General features: G+C 36.7%; 1 protein-coding gene across 3 annotated transcripts; it reads left to right on the top strand.

The window, feature by feature from the left end:
- Window positions 1-3196: 3196 nt before the first annotated feature.
- LOC105056489 (uncharacterized) lies at window positions 3197-16939 on the top strand. 3 transcript variants are annotated; one of them, XM_010938707.4, is made up of 17 exons: window positions 3198-3541; window positions 3618-3701; window positions 3857-3997; window positions 4098-4168; window positions 5415-5508; window positions 9375-9452; window positions 10777-10843; window positions 11472-11557; window positions 11747-11797; window positions 12995-13042; window positions 13734-13854; window positions 13976-14156; window positions 15380-15517; window positions 15589-15701; window positions 15778-15849; window positions 15938-16108; window positions 16618-16939. In XM_010938707.4, exons 1-16 carry the CDS (start codon window positions 3341-3343, stop codon window positions 16057-16059), a joined length of 1668 nt encoding a protein of 555 aa, XP_010937009.1. In that variant the 5' UTR covers window positions 3198-3340; the 3' UTR covers window positions 16060-16108; window positions 16618-16939. The 3 variants fall into 3 exon arrangements, with proteins under 3 accessions (XP_029123800.1, XP_010937009.1, XP_019709856.1); XM_029267967.2 differs by lacking the exon at window positions 16618-16939 and having other exon boundaries at window positions 3197-3541; window positions 15589-15657; window positions 15938-16419; XM_019854297.3 differs by lacking the exon at window positions 16618-16939 and having other exon boundaries at window positions 15938-16419.
- The last annotated feature ends 3900 nt before the right edge of the window (window positions 16940-20839 follow it).

The following is a 20839-nucleotide window of genomic DNA, read 5'->3' as shown; positions in this document are numbered from 1 at the left end:
CATCGGCGCACCATAAACCAACCAATCAGCGAGTCTCGGCTCACCGCAATGCATCGCGAGCCCGATCTATGCGTGCGGTCCAGGGCTCATGAGGAGAGAGAAGAAGGTCCGAAGGGCAACCTGGTAACTTCACATCACTCAATGGTCCGATCTTCTCTGATCAAGATCCAACGCTCCATATTTTTGCGCCATCGGACGGCCACCATCGCAGCCGGTCAAGATCCAACCGTAATCAAGGCAATTGCAAGAAGCAATAAACACTAGGACAACACGGGATCCTTCTGCAGCGCGATCCAACGGACGAAATCTTCCAGCGCCTTGATCGGACGGTCCGCAACGCATCCGACCTGATCCCATCTCTGCAGCGCGATCCAACGGCAGCGCTTCACCCAGATCTTGATCCGACGGCCAGAATCGTTTCCAGCTTGATTTATTAGATGAATTGGGTCCTTTAGATGAAGATCGGACTGCTGAAACAATTTCTAGGATTTCTTGATGGATTTAAGTGCTTTTTGAGCAAGATTTGAGCCCCTAAACCCCTCTAACAACCCTCTAAAACCTCTTAGTCCCACATCTAAAGTTTTGAAAACCTTATAACCCCCAAATGCCTATAAAAAGCCCCCAAAGGCCCTTGTTTTAGGTATTCTTCCTTCCGATCAAGCTTGTAACCCTAGATAGTGGAGTTTTTAGCTCTCTTCTCAAGCCTCGAGCTTTGAGGTTTTTGTAATAAATTTTTTTATATAAAATCTTATTTTTATGCAATTTCATCTTTTTACATTATGCAATTTATTTTTCTTGCAATTAGGATAGTTTAATTTATGCAATTTAATTTTATGCAATTAGGTTAGTTTAAATTATGCAGTTTAAATTTATGCAATTAGGATAGTTTAATTTATGAAATTAGGGTAGTTTATTTTTCTGCATTTAAATTTTGTAAGTAGATTTAGATCATGTCTAGCTAAGCATCCCTTCTAGGGTTTGCGATGAAGCTAGATCATGAGTAGAGATTTTACATAGGGTTCTTTCTTTTTCTTAGGATTTCTTTTTCTTCCTCTTTTGCCAAGAATTTTTGATGAACTACAGTTGGGTCAGAGTCCCTTCATAGTTCATGCTTGATTCAGTGCATAGGAGGAGAAAATCCTAAGGGATCCTAGTTACTACTCCCCTGTAAAGAATCTTGATGGGTTATCGTTGGGCCTTAGTCCCTTCATAATCTATGCTTGGGAAAGACAAGAGGAGTAGTCGTTAGGATCAATAAGAAAAATTATAGGTAGAATTTCCTAATCTAGATCTAGTGGATTCAAAAACCCTAGATCCTTAGTCTTAAACCAAGTCTCTGTGGGATCGATCCTTAGTCAAAAATTCTTGGCAAAAGAGGAAGAAAAAGAAACCCTAAGAAAAAGAAAGAACCCTATGTAAAATTCCTACTCATGATCTAGCTTCATCGCAAACCCTAGAAGGGATGCTTAGCTAGATATGATCTAAATCTACTTGCAAAATTTAAATGCAGAAAAATAAACTACCCTAATTTCATAAATTAAACTATCCTAATTGCATAAATTTAAACTGCATAATTTAAACTAACATAATTGCATAAAATTAAATTGCATAAATTAAACTATCCTAATTGCAAGAAAAATAAATTGCATAATGTAAAGAGATGAAATTGCATAAAAATAAGATTTTATATAAAAAAATTTATTACAAAAACCTCAAAGCTCAAGGCTTGAGAAGAGAGCTAAAAACCCCACTATCTAGGGTTACAAGCTTGATCGGAAGGAAGAATACCTAAAACATTTACTTTGCAGCAATTTTTTGAAAATAAAACTTTATTATGAGGGTTTGGCTTTTCTACTACTTTCCCCTTAGCCATCTACTAGCTCTAGGATCGTGATTAACTTCATGGATATTTCTAAGTTATTTATGGGTATTTCAAATCCCATGCTGGACTCCCATTTTATAGGGATGATTTTAGATTCCATGCTTGGCTCTCATTTTATAGCGATGGGGTTGTATCTTTTACATGAAAGAAGGTGAACGTGAATCCACTGTTAGATCACCCATCTATGAATCTCAAAGCACTTCGAACTTATCATTGATCTGCCTGCATGGCTCTCAAAGCTGATGGAAGATCTAATAGTGGATGCATGCAAAGGATGGTAAACTCTTCTGCAGCATGGAAGATAGAACTCCTATCTATTTTACAGTCTCTTTTTCTCTTTCACAATTGGCACTCTCTCTTTTTTTTAGAGCCTATTTTTTTATGGATAAATATCATAAGAAAGTTGATCAATCTTTTTATTGACCAACTTACTCATGTTCTCATGCTTTTTAAGATATATTAGTTACTTTTTTATAGATAGTATTTATCTATCAAATGAAAAAAATCTTATCCACCTAGGAGGTGGTTAAATCATTTTTTCATCAATCAAAAAAATAATATTTTAATTTATTCCTAATATACCCTTAACCTTATAATAATAATAATATATTATAATATAGTATATCATAATATAATATGATATAATATAATACATAATAATATTTATATAATACTATAATAATAATATAATAATATACTATGTTATATATATAATAATATATATTAATATAATATAATATATTATACTATATTATTATATACAATAATATTATATAATATATTATAATATAATATATCATATTATACTATTATATATAATATTATTTATATAATAAATAATATTACAGAAAATATGGATAGATCTCAAGAACTTATTTAGAAAACTAGTAATGCAAAAGAATATGGATAATATATTTATAAATTATTTTTTAATATATAAAAAATATAGATAAATTATTTTTTTATCTAAATATTATTTATAAAATATTTATCTAAAAAAATATAGATTTTTGAATAATTTTTTTTTATTCTGAAAGGATGGATCCTTGAGAAGACCGGATAGGGGTTGTATCTTTCGCTGTAAAGAAGGATTCATCTTCCTTCGCACGTATCTATCGTTGGATGAATGGAATCCGAGTGCTTTGCAAGCCGTGCAAGGTGCGGTGGATGTTGCGAAAGAAGATCAATCCACGAGACCTGGGCTTCTGTGCAGCCATGCCACGCGTCTTCGACGGTGTATTAAATAATCAAAAATGTCAAACAAAAATATAATAAAAGTGGGAAGAAATTAGAAGCGACCAGCTCAACTAAATGGAGCTTTTGTAACGCCTGTTCCGACCGTGTCGTATCGTATCTGTTTCGGAAATAAAAACCCTCGCTCGCCGTTCTTCTCCAGGCTCCCGTCGCCTCCGATACCGGTGTCCTCTCTCACACACACCAGTAAAAGAAAAAATCGCCATGGGTGCTAACCGTCGGCTATTTAAATTTCCTGCCAAGTTGCGGATTCCCCTCCGCCTCGCCACCGGGATCGCCGTTGCCGGCCTGGCCTGGCAAGAAAGCACTAAACCCCTCTCCGCCGACTCTTCGCTCTCCTCCTCCAGCGATAAGATCAAATTCGCCTTCGATGGCGTCGTCCGATCCTCCCGCGCGATCTATACCGTACGATCCCCTCCTCTCTCTCTCTCTCTCGATCTCTCTGTGTTTTCTTCTCACGATTTGATCTTCTTCTCTTCAGATCACTTTTATTGTTGTTGATTACAAGTATTCTCTAAGGAGTCTGCCTCCGAATTCAAACGAGTATCGGATCAAGCTGTCAGAGGTATGGATTCATTTCGATTCGATTGGTTTTAGTGGAACGGGTTCAACTTCTAAGTGAGTCATTTGGCATCAAATTGACAAAACATAGGCTGGAAAGAAAATGGTAGAAAATGTCAAGCGTTTGTTGTTGAAATTTTGGTTTTTATTGGGTTTTAGGTTCATTTTCGCTCGGCCAGAAGGTTGCTTAGATTGTGTGAAGCCAATAAAGGATTTTATGTCAAAGCTGGTCAGTTTGTTTCATCTTTGAGACAAGTACCGAAGGAATACACTTCGACCCTTTCATCTTTGCAAGATCAGGTTTGTGAATTAGTGCTATGTGTTTCAGTGTATAGGTGGACTCAGTTTTTCTGAGGTGCTTTCTGATCACTCTGCTTATTTTTTACTTGTGATGCCTCAGGCAATTCCATGTCACTTCAAAGATATTAAAGAAGTAATAACCAAAAATTTGGGCAAGGATTTATCAGAAGTGTAAATTTTTATCCCTGTCGTCATTTTGTGTTTTCATGTTCATCTTTATTTTTGGCACATTTATGAAACCTTGGAGAATGCTATGCAATCTTGGAGGAAAGGTGTATGCCTATTCTACCGGTCGAAGAAAAATAACTAGAGATTATTCTTGATTCTCCAAACAAATGTTTTCAGTGATCATACGTTCATTATATGTTTAGTGGTGTCTGCACTAAATAATGATCCCATTGGCATTTTATCTTCATAGTTTTGGGTATCTTATATGATGCTATGTTAACATGTATATTATTTGAATTTATCATCTTTGTGGTTCAAATGAAATGCTAGTAAGCTTGTCTTTGCTACATATGTATTAAATCATTTTCTCTTGCTTATCTTGCGACTAGAAATATAAGCAAAAGGTTGGTTCTCTATTTAAGATCTATCTCTTGTTTGAGTCTTGCAGAAATTATGGAGAAATTTGTGTAGCTAAAAAGGAAAAAAAAAAGGAAAGGAAAGATTGGCAGACACTTGATGAAACAATGTAACCGTACATAGGTCCATATGGAACAATATTGCCTAAAACTCACTATCAAATTAATAAAAAATTGAAGACCAATAGTTTGCACAGTTTATTCACACTTTGTGGGTCATGAATTCATTCATGAACTACTTTGTAGGCTGTATGTGAAGAAATGGTATGTGAATTTTATGACTTGACATCATAAGGTGGAGATGCTTAGAGCTTTATTTGGTTGCTAAAATTCACAATATTCATATTCAGCTTTTCCATGTACTTGGAGTAGAAATTATGTGGACGATATTTGTGCACAGCATGGGTCACAGCAAACATAATTATTTTGAATTTCTCCCTTGGTTACTTCACATTCTGCATTGTTCATACTCTCAAGGCTGTGCTTGAACCCTATATATTCTGGCATGTTCTGGCTCCATCTGAATATCGTTTATTTTGGTTTAACATCATGCTATTTCAATTATCCCATTGCAGTAAGATGTTAATAACATTGCTAGAAAGTTCTAATAAGGTTTGCAAAGCATACTAGTAATTTTTTCGATACTTATTAGGTGCATGCATTATCATTTTGTAGGAATACTTCTTGCCCACTCTCGTTCTTGTCCTGTAATTTGATTATGTTAATTTGTGATCACATGACTTTTGTAAATGGATGCTATCTTTCTGTCATGATTTTACAAATAAACCAAAAGTCTTCTATATCTAGCATTTTCTCACCTGGTTTTGTTTCAGATTTCTAGCATTTGATGAACAACCAATAGCTGCTGCATCAATTGCTCAAGTACATCATGGAGTGTTAAAGGATAACAAAGAAGTAGCTATCAAGGTAGGGGGGATTGATCAACAATAGTTAACATAACATTTGTTTTTGTTAGTTTTTCCTCTCCATCCTCTTTTTAATGAGATCATCACTGACCAAAGACAGGTTATTCATCTTTCACATGTAGCTTCTACAGTCCTTATTTCTTATTCATCAACAATGGTTGACATAATGTTTGCCTTTTACCCACTACAATAGAAGTTCATGTTCTTATATCTTTTCTAGGACTGTAAATTTATTTGTTTCATTTTATAGAGGTTGGGTGCATAAGATTGCTGAGAAAATTTCCTTCACTACTCCCCTTTTCACACATTTATCATCCTTTGATCAGTTTGTGCACAACTCAAAAACTATATGCTCATTCTTGGCAACCCATTCTTTAACAAACAACTCCATGACCAGTCCTTTTTGTTCTTCCTGTTTCTAGGGGCTTGTTTTATAAGTTGTCTTGTTAGTATGATATAGTCTATAATGAGGTTTGTTGTTTAGGGTGGCAATTTTGGTTATTTATGTGTTTCATCACTGAAGACTTTCATGCCTCTCTGTGCTTAACACCATTTTTTTGCATAATGATGTCATGCCTCAAACCCGACACCCGAATTGGATATGTGATGAGTGCACACTCCTTAGGACAAGATCCTAAAGACCATATAAGGCTTTAAAATTCATTATAACCTGAAGATCCCTTGCACACTATTGATCTCAAATCATAACAAATATTTCACATCCATAAATAAGAATAATCTAATTTCACAATAATTGACAAAATATGCTCAATTACAAATTCAATTCCTTCAATCGTCCGATTAGGTATCAATGATGCTCTATCTATTCATCCGTTTATTCACGAATCCAAATCATAGCCAATCATAAGCATCCTGCAACTCTGAGAAGAAAAGAGAAATAGAGGGGGAGTGAGCTTTATGATCTAGTAAGAATTTTCACACACCAACATCAATATAATAATAATACATGAGAAAATAATAATGATTGTTACTCGTATAAATCACATGCCAAAAGATACCATGATTCATAAAACATATAAAGCAAATATATCTTTTTATGCAATAAGCCACATTATATAATTATCTCAAACCAACATATATCGGATCTGATCATATTAAGGTGCTCGGCTCTGAACTACTAGGATTATGTTTCAAGCTCATGATAAAGTAACAAAAGTGGCTGGTCCTTGGACTACCACAACCACCCATGCAAAGGATAACAAAGTGGCTAGTCTTAAGAACTACCATGACCATGTTTCAAGCCTGTGGCAAGCACCAAGAAAGTAGCTAGCCCAAAGGAACACAGGTGCTCAACTCTGAACTATCACACCACATCTCAAGCTTGTGGCGGGGTCTCATAAAATGGCTAGTCCAAAAGATTATAAGTGCTCAATCTTGAACTACTATGGCTACGTTTAAAGTCCATGACAAGGCACCAATAAAGTGGTTAGCCAGAGGACCACAAGTGTTCAACTCTAAACCATTACGATCATATTTCAAGCTCTTGATAAGGCATCAATAAAGTGGCAAGTTTAGAGCACCACAATCCCACATATAGTCATACAACTCAATTATAAGCTTGTCAAGTATTTTAATTCAAAATTTTATTTTTTAGCAAACTCGATGCACATGGTTTTCAAAATCCATCCAATTCAAGATCAGTGATATATCATACATAATGCCACACAAAATCGTGTATATACTTAACAAATATATGTAACTATCAAAACCACATAAATCAAACCATCGATGCCTAAAATAAATTTTTATATAAATAGGTGAATAATGTCTAGAAATTTCTACTGCTATTGACGACAAACTCTGGAATAGGGTTTACCAATCCACAACTAGCATGTCCACTCAATGATATAATTCCAATACGTCCTCGTTCCGCCATTAACATTAGAAAAATAAATTATTATTAAATTTCTAGTTTAAAGGTCTAATATTCGAATTGCTCTTAATCCCAAATTTTTCGATTTTACATAGAACATGACTAATTAAGAAATAAGGATTTAAGATCTACCTTGATTTAGGGTTAGAGCGTCAATGCCTTGCTCAATGTCCTCCATCAATTGACAGCATCATATATAATCGAAATTGATAATTAGAAGAAGCCATAAAGCAATCATGGTCGTGTAGAAAAATTATGAAAGATGAAGGACACAACTATCCAGATAATGATATCTGGCAATCTAGATGGATCAGGTCCAGGTGACTTGACTGAACAGATCAAGAAGCAAGAATTTATCATATTCAAAATACATATTGTCAATTGAAGGGTGTTCTATGAAAATCAATGTGGAGATCAATATTAGTCTTGGATGCTCTATTGGAGTCACCTCGGGTTTAATACTAATCTTTGTGAATCTCCTTTCATCCAATCCTCTCACATCATGTAGAGAGAGAAAGAAAAATAGAGGAGAGAGAAAGCTAGGGATAGAGATAAAAGAAGGAAGAGAGAGAAGAGAAGAGATAGCAAAGAGAAGAAGGGGTTCTTCTCTTCTTCAAAAATAGGGGATTCCCCCTCTTTCTCTTCTCGAAAATTGGCCACAAGCCCGTGGTCTGGTGGCCACCGCCACACCATCTGATGGTGAGGAACTCGATGATGCAGCCTCAAACATCGGCCGACAACAACCAGGCCAGTGGTGGTGGACAAAATGAGGGAGGAAGCCGAAACAGGGGATCTCGGCTTCAAAGAAAATCTAGCGACTTGTTGGCTTAAATCAAGGTGGGTCAATGGCCATGGGATCAGGGAAAAGAGGAAAAAGAAGGCTTAGTTCCTCACCTAAGTCCAGTGAGGCATCCCAGTCTGATCGACGAAGAAAATCGGAAGCAAGCTCAACTAAAAGAATCTTGAAATCTGCATTAATCTTCTCAAATTTTTTGGGCGAACAATCGAGGCTGAAGGCGATTCACATAGAGGGAATGAGGGGAGGGATTTATGGAGGGGATCTAAAGCTCCGGCGAGCTCTAGAGTCCCGATCCTAATCGGATTCAAAGAAGGAAGACTGACTCCATCAGAAGTCTTCTTCTGCCTCACGTGCCCAGCATGTGAGTTTTTTTTTTGGCCTCTTCTGCTTTAAGATTCGTGCATAAAAATAAAATAAATTGGGTTTTTACAAATGATGTCTAGGTTACATGCTCTAGCCATGAAGGTGGATCCAGCTATCTCTACAAATTCTTCTTAAATGGTAGCAAAGCGTTTTTACACATCCTCCAAGCACAATAACTTTTCTGGCATCATGCATAACCATAAGAGCACATGTATATTGCGTTGGTCTTCCTAATATTGTATGTAATTATTTTTTAGCAACCATTTCTCTTCATAAACTATCACAAAACAACAACTGAAGAAACAACATAAACATAAGAAACCTAATGTTACCTTGTTCTCTTTGTTGGACCAAAGGAGTTTATAAGAGCAGTGATGCTTTTTGAAACCTCTTCAGTGATCATATTCTCAGAACTAAAAGGATAATTGATCAACTTCTACCTTTCTTGACAAAGATCAATTGGGGAAGGAGATAATGTTCTTCTTCAATTCTGAGGAAGACCAAAAATTGAGATAATATATGCCAAATCATATAATATTAGGTTGCTTAAATGGTTTGACATATTTAAGGCTCAATTTGACCTTGATAATATTTGTTTCTATTCTTGCAAGCCTTACCCCATATATAACTTGTCTTCTGGAATCAAATTATTAGTTATTAAAGTTTTTCAGTTGGAGAATTTTGTATAGTGAGCTTTGAACATGCAGTCAGCTAATGTCATCGGTCATTCTTTATTTTCTTCATTGGATATTGGTGTGATATCATTTTTTAATTTTATGAATTTTAGTAGTGAAATTTCATTGGCATCTAGGTACAATACCCTGGCTTAGAGCAGCGGATGAAGATAGATATTACCACCATGGATGTCCTCTCAAAGTCTGTCTCCTGGGTATGAGAAATTTTGGTTTTTAAACGTCTAAGTAATTTTTCTTGTTATACACATAACAAGTGTTCTTTGCAGCGATTGAATACCGCTCAACCTTATGGATTTCATCTAATGCAACAAAGAATGGACTGTCACCATACTTTCTTTCTTTCTTTTTTCATTTATGGAGTTTATGTTGTATAGCCTGCCTTTATACTGACCTTTCATTATTGTTATGGCCATTGAGGAAAGTATTCAAGTTCCAGCAGATGGTGTTGTAAGTTATAACAACCAGAGCTGGTTAGGGTGTTATACCACTACAAAGCTATAGATTGCAGGTGCATCATAAACCAGAGTTGAGTGTGGAGGAGAGACTAGAAAGTATTTGAAATTAAGGAAAGACAAGGGGTGATGGTCGAAAATCAGAAATGTGAGAATGACTTGAACTTTATAATCTTTTTAGTTGTTCTGTAACCTAATAGTGTTAGTTGAATTTTAATGTTATTGTTAAATCCTAGAACAAAGAGTGTCTGAATTTATGATTTTAAAAGGAAGGTATATGTCACTATTAAAGTGACATAATATATACTTAAATTTGACACCACAAACACCTCCTACGTGCTCCCAAACCAACAAATCCTATGTGCATGCATACCATAGATTTGGCAACGTACTCAAGTTAAGAGGTGTTGTGACATCAAATACCCTTCTGCAAACCTTGTATGGCTCAAAGAATTGAAGTGCATGGTGCATTGGGGAAATCACCTCCTCTCAGACTCCACTCCAATGTTAGACTAGGACTTGTTAGAGGGCAGACCTTGGTGCAGTGGTAAGGTTGTTCCATTGTTACCAGGATATCATGTTTTCAGAATATGGGAACAACCTCTGTGCATGCGGGGTCAGGCTGTGTGTATCTGACCCTCCCCAGATGCTGCAGTGATGGAAGCCTTGTGTACTGGGATGTCCTTTTACTCATACAAAGAAGACTAATTGTTTAAGATTGATGATACGATCAGGTCCCTGCCTCCCCCATCTCATCATCTGAATGCGAAGCAACAAAGTTAACAATGCTCTGTAGCTTGTTTAAACTTAGGAATCATGACAACTATCTCTAGAATCTTTGAGATGACATGCCTGCCTTCTCAAATGATGTAAAAGAATACATAATTAACATGATATATGACGGAGGAAATTTTATGTTACATGGCAGTGGACAAGTGTACTAGTTAGTAGAGGAAAATTAAAATTGAGGCAAATGTATGTTCTATAAATTGTTATAATTCTAGATTTTATTTGTGTATTTTGGATAGTTATTTTTGCTTTAAAACACCTTGTTTTATTTCTACAGATTTTTCCCGATTACAGGTTTGAGCGGATGGTTTCACAATTTGAGAGGGCTATGTCTTTGGAACTTGGTGAGCACAAGGACAATGTGCATTGAGATGGCTTTACAATTACAATGTGAATTTCCTTTAGCATTATCATCTTATGGAAGTTAGGAGGTTGCTCTTTCAAATTTTTTTGTATCTTGTTTCTTCTAAATTTCCATGATGGCTGTTGGCTGGCCTGCTGTTTTGGCTACAGTTTTGCAAGTTCCTCATTTAGGCAGGCCAAATTATTGCCAAAGCTATAATGTGCCTTCCAACTTTATTCAATAACGTTCTGTCCTTATATTTAAGTACACACCTATGCGTGCATGCAGATATGCACTGAAAAAAGAAAAAGGAAAAACAACCCTCCAGGCAACATTTCCCAACTTGCCTACTGGCCTGCACCAGAATACTAGTATGGTCGGTAGGAGGCTTGGCAAAATAATAGGCCATCAGCTTTTATGCTTTTGTGGCTATGCAGATTCCATTCAAGAGGCAAAAAATTTTGAGAGAGCATGTGCATATGCGAGCACGCACGCACAAGAAGAGCAACTTTATGTGGCATTCCCCAACTTGCATACTGGCCTGCACTAGAAATATTGGTAGTGTCAGTAGGAGGCTTCGCAGAATAATAGTCCATCAGCTTTCATGCCTTTTTTTTTTTCCTACACAGATTTCATTCAAGAGGCAAACAATTCTGAGAGAACAGCCAGAAATTTCAAAAAGAATAGCATCATCAAAATTCCTCATGTATATTGGGTATGCAGCCTTTCAGCAGCAGTCAACTTTTTCTTCACAAGAAATTTGTCTAGAGTTAATTAATTTTAAGTTGACCCTTCATTTTTGTGTTGAACTGTTGAAGTCTAGAGCTTAGAAGGAGTCAATAGAATATATTTAAAGTTTGTCATTTATGCATGCAAAATTTGACTTGCAAAAGACTCTTTTCAGGATCTGACGACACGCCAAGTTTTGACTATGCAATTTTGCAGTGGACACAAGGTACTGATTGCCTATGTATTTTGGGACCCAGTTTACAAGGGGTTCTTGTTGTTTCACTCTTAATACAAATAATTCATTTTGTCTCTTTGATGCAATTCTAGGTGTTTCAGTTAGAAAGTCCTAAGAGGACAGGGGGCTGGCCTTCACACTATTATGATTTATCTACTTCAAGTTGGGGGTCCTTCAACTTGAAGTAAAGTGAAAGTCAAACTCTTATCTCAGTCCAACAGCACAAAAATATCATCTCATAGCATAACATTGTAAAACTCCTGAAATCATGTCTCCTCCATATGTTCAAAAAAGACCGATTAAAGGAAATCCTTTAGCAGCTGTGCCGCTGCAATCTGCTTGATAATAGCTCTCTTTGCATCCTGACTAGATGCAAGCCTTCACAATTAGTTTGTATGGTTCCTCCCAAGAAAATGGCATTAATTTGAGCCTTTGACACGAAGTTGCACACTATTAGTATGGTTATAAAGTTCATCATCTGGGCCAATATTTCTTGGTTCATTTCACCATCTGACGATAACTTGTTCTACTATGTTACGCATTACTTAAGAGTTAAGAGAGTGAATTTTTATTTCTGATCATTTCAATCTTTAAAAGAAGATATTTTATGTTTAATAAAAGAAAAGAATACTTTGTACACCAAGGTAGTCTACTTAGTAGATAATAATTCTTGTGCAATTTAAGAAGAACACTTTATGTTTAATAAAAAGAAGATTTTGTACAGAAAGGTAGTTTACTTAGTAGATAATAAATTCTTGTATAATTTAAGAACAATACATTTGATAAAAGAAAAGAAGAATCTGTATAAGAAGGTAGCCTGCTTAGTAGATAATAAATTAATGTACAATTTTATGGCTTAACTAGATAATAAATTCTTGTATAATTTTATGGCTGAACTCTTTTTCTAGTTATCGCCGCTTTTTTGCTTTCCTTCTGCTGGTCATGCATATGCTGCTGTATGAAGTGGTTGGTTCATTAATTTTATGATGGTTCATCCTGTTAAACTAGTTCCAATTTATTGATTAGTTGTTTTCTTTTGTTGTATTATTTTGCTGGCTGTTACAGTCGAGCAATATTATTCAATATTATCGGTTAAATTCATTCTGCATCCTGCCTTATTTTGTTTTACATATATGAGTTTCTTGTTGATTACATTATGCTTTTGACAAGGGCTGCCTAAATATGTAGGTCGATGACTTGGACTTTCTGAAGGACTCCGGTATAAATCCAAAGAAGGTTTGTTTTCAACTTTAAAAATATGTGATGCTTTTATATTCTTTACATGTCTCCATCTCAAGCTATCAGTTTATATTGTTATATTCTTAGACTTGCTTTTATATTCTTACTCAAAGTGTATTGTCTTTTCAAGGCCTAAGTTTTTATCACCTTATTTTGCTAAACAGCAACTTAGTACTTATCTCCAATAATAAAATTTTCTTCTGTCAAAGTTAACCCCTATCATGGTTCTTTTACCAATGGGTCTCTTATTTTCGTGTCAAATAATTATAATGCATATACAACATGAACGTATCTTCTGATTCTTGGGAAATCCTTAACAAAAAATATAATTAAAACAAATTTAAGATATTTCTTAACAAAATGGAATATCACTCCTCTTCCTAAGCAATAATCTTAAAAAATGTTCTGACATATCAGTTGCATTTGTCAGCTTTTGAGCCCAGAAGTTTTTAACCTAGAATTCTTGCTAATGTATTTTGTATTCATTTGAGAAAATAAAAGCCATGTTTTAGCTAGTCTGTCAGTCTTTTGTTCTTTTCTATTTCTTTTAATATTAGATGAATGCCTATTTATTTTGTAGTCTGCTCCATTGCTATTCAGAGATTTTCTCAACTCCATCTTGTTGGGCCCATTAATAAGATTAACACTGCATAAATATCAATAAACATATGTATCATTGATATTACAGGTTGCCAAAGCATTGATGGAGGTATTTGCTGAAATGATATTTGTCCATGGTTTTCTACATGGAGATCCCCACCCTGGAAATATATTGGTTTCTCCAGAAGGTCGTCATGGATTCTCATTAGGTATGCCTTATATCTTTATCTTCCCTGGAAATTGGAAAACATTAATGGTTCTGTTATTTGTTAAGTTTTTTACTTCTCTATGCATTTCAACAAATAATTTCCCTGCCTTCCAAATATGCAGTTCTTTTGGATCATGGAATCTATATAGAGCTGGATGAAAGATTCAGATTGGATTATTGTCAGCTGTGGAAGGCTCTAATTTTATTGGATTCACAGAAAATACAACATCTAGGTGAACGGTTTGGTGTTGGCAAATACTCAAAATACTTCCCTGTTATCTTCACTGGGAGAACCATAGATAGGTGATTTTACTAACTTTCTATATACATTCATTATTCTTTTGGTCATTCTTTATCTTCAAGGTTTGATGTTGTAAGTACTTACCTGAATGATTATATAGCTTTTTCTTGATTTCACTGGGGCATTCTTGCAAGACCATTGTGTTTATTCACTTTCGGACACTCTGGACAGCTTTTATTATCAATCTGCACTTAATGTTTCTGCCCTTTTTGCATATCATTATAAAATCAAGATCACCTGAGAAGCAAGGATTTTACAAATGTCTTCCAACTGCCATCAGCTTTATTTGCATTTTCAGTTTCAGAAAGTTATTTTTCGTGTAAATTAACATCTCCTTTTTACGTCCTGTTCTCATATCTTTACAGAGCAATCCAAGTTTTACTTTGATCTCTAGTTCTGACTTTTTTTCCTAATGTAATCCTGTTCTAGTATCTGTTAGAAAATCTTCCAGGCATTTTTCTTTTGCCTAGTTCGGAATGGAAGTTTTGGGCTCTTCATGTTTGGTCATGAGACAGAAAAACTTAGTGCACAAGTGTTGTACTGCATCATAGGGTCTCTTCTGTGAAAAGCACAAACATGCGAAATACTAAAATACATGCAACATACTAGGGACTTTGGAAACTATTCTGAAACATATGTCAAAAAGATTGGTGTTCTTACATGGAAGAAATAAATTTAAGAATATAGAACTTACATATCAACAGCAAAACTTTGCTTCTTTTGTTTCATTTGCAATAACCCTCTGTTCAGACATGGCCATAATTCCATGCTGTTGAGGGCATGCTGTTGAGGGCTACAGATCAGTTGGATGGTGCATACTGCAATATTTCCTTGCATAGCAATTAGATACTTAAGACTAATTGAAATGGAGCCTGATCATTTTGCCAGGAAACCTGTCCTGGACAAAGTAATCTTTTTCAAAGGCAAAATCATCCCATATCCACTCTGAACAGAAGTACCACATAATGGGATGACTTATAACAATTCACAATGCAAAATGAATTCTTATTAAATCCATCGAATTCATTTTTCCTTGTTTCTGGAACCAACATGTTAAACGTATTAAGCTCTATGTAATCTGGTGCTATAATGCTGGTATGCATAATTACAGCCATTAAACTTGTTCAAGTTATGACCATTTTTTCTTCCTTGCTCTTTAAGTTCCTGTAAGGATTTTTCTTGTCAAGAATTCATGGAACACTATGCTTTTCGCATTGCTTATCAGCAAATCAGCTCTTGGAACACAAATGTCAAATGAAGAGAAGAAACGTCTGAAACAAGAACTGCGCTCTCTGAGGATGGAAGATATTTCATCGTTCCTGGAATCATTGCCAGATGACTTTCTAACCATATTACGAACAGAGTAGGAAATCATTCATTCAGCTGCATATAGATGTTGTATATCATATTCATTCTCACACAATTTCATTTCAGTGGATTGTTGAGGTCCATAAGCAGCAAGCTGGGTGCACCACGACGCGTGCGTCTTCTTGCATATGCTAGGTATGCTGTATATGGCCTAGGATCACAGTCCAGCATCAACTCTGGTAGGGTTTTATAGCATCTTTGGGACTACAAACTTGCAAACTAAGGTGCGTTTTTAACACATTGTTATTGATTTAGGTTCAAGAGTTACATATGCACTCTCCAAAATTAGAACAAATGTGAGTCATATTCAGTTCAGGATACTTATTGGTAAGCATTCATTATGCTTTCTGTAAGCACTTGTACATGTATGCAAAATATACTCTGGAAAATGATCATTGTTTAACATATTTTCCAGAAATATTGGCATTGCTCTCTCAAATTGAAGATATGAGATATTCGCTTGTCAGTAGCACGAGGAGGATGCTGCATGGAGTCGTTGATTTCCTTTTTGAGACTTTATTTTTCTTGCATTCATGAAGTACAGGGATAGTGAGAAGGCTGTAGAGGACATCCGGTAGTGTCTCAGGTAGGAAGAGATGATGTGGTGTGATATCTGAAGTAAAAGTAGCAAATAAATATCAGCTATGCACTGGGGGAGACCCGCTTGCAAGCCTATAAGACGGATCCAAGCTAATTGGCCAGGGAGGAAAAACTGGTGGTGCAAACTTTTTGAAGTGCCACTGGTCAATCCTCTCATCAATTTATCTCTCATTGACATGGAAGAACTATCATGTGATGATGTCATATCTTGTATGATAACCATTGGAGCTAACAAATATTGGTACCAGAAGATGCATTTTCATTCCAGGAATCCATTTTATAATCATAATGCAACAATCATGGGTGTACAGTGTGGTCACATTCATGGAAAATCTTTATTCGGTACTCAGAATTTGATTAAAGGTAGCTTGTAGTTTTAGGTTAAAAAAGCATAGAGAAACAAATTCTTCAGTATGTGTTTCATATCAGTTGGAGATTATCATCTTTGATCTAAAGATTCAGTTGAAGAACTAACTTTTGTTTCGTGGCTCGTAGGCACAAAGTTCAGCCCCCTTGGCTCTCTGAGCTTGCTAGTTATGTCCCTGTCTGGGATGCCTTCACCATTTTGAAGAACTCTCCATGCGATTTGAACATATGACTTGTGACAGAATGTAATAGTGCTTGGCTGTGCCGCAGCCTACTTTTACTGAACAAAATAAAATATTCTTCGGTAAACAGAAACTATTTGCTGTGGATGATGTACATTAGGATGTTCCAAGGAAGTGAAAATTTGAAGCTCTAAGGGACATGTACTGAGAAAAGGAATAACTTGTTAATAGCATATCTTGAAGGGCTGGAAGAGAAACCAAGCTGATAATATTGCAGACATCTCCTAATACCAGATTGCTATGCAAGTAGGTTTTGCCTTACAAACTCTTTCCAAAAAAGATTAAAAAAAAAACACCTACAAGTCAAAAGACGCCAAAACAGTCTATGTTTTCCGCTCTCGCCTTTGAAAATGTAGAATACAGTAATGGCTTAATTATAATGGCCTTTATTAGCAGCTGTAAGCCTGTAACTGTATGATCTTGTTCTTTCATTATGTATTTGTTTATAATATTATTTAACGAACCGAGATGCAGATGAGTAAATATTATTTTCTATTGGATGGAGTGGGAAGGCCAAATAGCTGCTGTTTTCAAGATGCTACATATGAATATAAATTATGTGACGAGGGTCCTCTAAGGCTATTATAATTTATAAGTAATTCACTACAGAGAAGGACAAGCAAAATACATTTTAATGTATCCAGAGAAAAAACAAGCGACGGTTTTTATTACTTCAGCGTCCAAACAGCCTTCCAGGAACTTAAGAAAAAGAAAAAAATAATAATAAATTATATTTTTAATTTTTAAGTTATATTATATTTTTTTAAATAATTTTTAAATTATAAAATCGTAATATTTGATCTCTAAAATTTCTGAATCGTTTTAATGTTACCTTTAGTTCCATTTTCGACAATTTTTTCTTACTAAAAATTTTATTTGATACTATCGATGCATATGAATTAGAAATAAAATAGTTTAAAAAAACTGATGATGTGGCATCCTGCGACAATTCGATTTCCTTCCAAAGGGATGGTGCCGTTTCCTTCGTCGTCGTCTACCTCTTCGCGCGTCCTGCCCTTTGTGCGGCCAGCTGCTGCGGCGGAGGAGCTCGTCCTCCATGGAGGCCGTGAGCGGGGTGGTGGGGGAGAGGCCTCCCCTACGGTGGTGGAGGACGAAGGTGCACTTGAGGATGGATTGAGGGGACAAAGGTTCTCACCATCGCTGGCTCTGCCGCTCGTGGCGGGAGGCTGGTTTGCGGAGGAGGAGGCGGGAGGGGAGAACTTGTGGTGGGTGCTGTCGGCGAGGGAGTTGCGACGTCATCGCAGACGGCACAGGCGGAGATGCCACGGTTCCAGAAGTAGTCGGCCCCGAGGAAGTGGAGGCGGCAAGCGACGGCGCCTGTGGAGACGATCAGGGTGTCCGCCACGACGGTGGTAGAGGAGGAGAGGACACGAAAGGGAGTACGGCGAGGTCGACGGCGGTGACGGTCTCGGAGAGCATGTGGGTGCCGAAGCGGAGCGACTAGGCGCGGCAGTGGTCCATGAGCTCGAAGCCAAGGATGCCCTCTGGAAATTCGAGGAAGTTCTCGACGTCGGTGGTGGTGGTGAGCTGGCCGCCGGCGGCGATGTCGTTGGCCATCCAGCCCTCGAACATGATGGGCTTGAGCTCGGCTTGCGCGGCATAGATCGCCGTCGTGTGGGCGGCGGGGCCACTGCCGATGATGCAGAGGTGGGTGCGGAGGGTCGTGGAGGCGGCGGCATTGGAGTCGTCCATGGCGGAGGTGGAGAACGCCTTGGGAGGGGGTGGGGCGCGGCGACGGCGGGGGAGGAGGGGATGGTGGCAGCAGAGCTGGCGCCGGTGAGGGAACGGGCTTTCTTGAAGAAGGCGGCGAACTTGGAAATGGGTGGATGGTGCACTTACCTTCTTTTCTTGCAGAGAATCTGGGATAGGGGGCGGTGGGGCTGCCTCCAGTTCTTGGGCTTTGGTGAAGAAGTGGATCTTGCCGTCGCCGCCGACCTCAGTGTCGGTCTGGAGGAGGTTGCAGCCACCGTCGTGGGAGATGATGTCGGAGTCGACGCGGAAAAAGACGATGGAGGCAGCGGTCTCGGGGAACTAGTCGGCGATGAGGAGGCGGGCGGCGTGAAACTCGAAGAGAAAGAGGAGGGTGTACCAGCTGATACACTTGAGAACGATCTGGACCATCAAGGAGTCGGAGAAGGCGCTATACATGGCGATGAGGAGGGGGATGCCCATGACGAGGGTGTTGGAGAGGGTGGCGAGGGAGAAGACGGTGATGGCCCAGTCGAGGGAGCTGCGGGAGGAGAGGCGGGCCCAGGCGGCGAGGGCGGCGAGGACGATGAGCTTCTGGAGGGTGTCGGCAGCGATGAAGCGGAAGTTCATGGCGTAGGGGTTGTTGGTGGAGATGAAGTGGAAGGAGAGGAGGGGGACGGCGAAGATGGCGATGAAGCGGTTGATGCCGGAGCACTGGTCGTCATCGTCCATCGCCACCGTGGAGAACAAACCCAAATAAAAAAAAAAAAACAATGCCTCAAAACCCTACAATTTTGCCATGTAAGCAGCTAGTGTCGACTATTCAAAAAATAACAAGAAACAACTAAATTGGTAAAAAAAATCATCGAAAAATGATCGAAAGACAATATTAGGATGATTCAAAAAAATCAGAGACCAAAAACTACGATTTTGTAGTCAAGGATCATTGAAAAAATATAACACAATTTAGGATCTTAAAACATAATTTATTCAAAAAAAAAATGGATGTCAACACAAAGACTAGAAAATATTGTCGAGGGGGAATTTTTCGGAGGAAATGTTTGAGCAGGATATGCAAAGCTTGTGCAAACCAAAATCTAATAGTAAATTAATAAGTGTATAATACAAGAGACGATTGGAAAGAAAAGAAAACGCTATGTGATCTATACAGATGCTTCAACATTTGTTTTTCCTTTTCTGAGAAAACAAAAACGAACTTCTCTTTTTTGGATGATAACAAAAACAAACTTTTCAGAACACTTCTTTCTTAGGGATATGAACATCTCTTCAGCACTATTTAACCCAATCTGCAAGCAGTCTTTTTTTTTTTTTTTAAACAGCTGGTTAATTATCGTTCTTTGCGAATGCTTTTGATAATTTCTTTCTTGATAGTGGTTTTTCCCGTCTTCAAGAATGCTACTTGGAAGTGCTACAGCCCTGAGAAGGTGAAAGTCTTTATACCTGGCTGCTTGTTAGCAACAAGCTTCTAGCCATCGAGAATCGAAGGAACTGGGAATCAACTCTGGCTGCATGCTATGTGGAGGAGATGAAGAAACTGTAGATCATCTATTCTTAGGGCGCAAAGCCATCACTAGCATCTGGAAGCATTTTTGGCATCCTTTTGGACTCGTTTAGTTCATGGGAAGTGAAGGAAAGAAGGAGCGATTTCTGAAAAGTAGAGAAAGTTCTTTTATTTGGTTAGAATTTTAAGAGAAAAGAGAATAAATTTTTTTTTTACATAAAAAGATAATTTCTATATTTTAGAGAAGTGGAAATCCATAGGAAAGATGAGTTTTGGGACTTCTCATGGGATAGGAATTGATAGCTTTTTTTTTTCAAAAATATTTTTTTAAAATTTACGACTAATATTTTATAAAATATTAATCGATGGTTAGGATGAAATAATAAATATCAATATAATATTAATATTAATATTAATATTATAATATTTTATAATATTTTAATATTATTTTATATTTATACTAATATAATATTATATTTATATATTAATAAATTTATTATATTAAAATATTAATATTATAATAATATATTATTAATATATATTAGTATGTATTAATATAATAAATTATTATGATCTAATGTTATATTATAGTATATTAATAATATATTAATATGAATATGCATATAGTATTATTATTTATATAAAGTTTAGAAGTAAAAATATATGACCTTATATCTATTAAAGGTATAACAGATATTTTATATAATTTTTTTTAAAAAATAAATACTCAATCAAATATAAGCCACTCTATAATAAATTATTTTTCCATCATTAATCAAATATACTAAAATTTTATTCCTCAGAAATAATTTCTTAGAAATGTTACTTCTTAAGAAGTTACTTATCGAGAAGAAAAATTTTTTTCTCAAACCAGACG

The sequence above is a fragment of the Elaeis guineensis genome, chromosome 13, assembly GCF_000442705.2.
Source record: "Elaeis guineensis isolate ETL-2024a chromosome 13, EG11, whole genome shotgun sequence".
In the NCBI taxonomy this organism is placed as follows: Eukaryota; Viridiplantae; Streptophyta; class Magnoliopsida; order Arecales; family Arecaceae; genus Elaeis; species Elaeis guineensis.
The sequence above is the reverse complement of the archived record's forward strand: the minus strand, read 5'-3'. Positions and strand labels throughout refer to the sequence as shown.

Excerpts from the sequence above, each read along its gene's own strand:
- LOC105056489 (XM_010938707.4), top strand. The coding sequence starts at position 3,341 with ATGGGTGCTAACCGTCGGCTATTTAAATTTCCTGCCAAGTTGCGGATT. Across the intron at positions 11,558-11,746 it reads AAATTCCTCATGTATATTGG|GATCTGACGACACGCCAAGT; the intron begins GTATGCAGCCTT and ends GACTCTTTTCAG. Across the intron at positions 15,518-15,588 it reads CTAACCATATTACGAACAGA|TGGATTGTTGAGGTCCATAA; the intron begins GTAGGAAATCAT and ends ATTTCATTTCAG.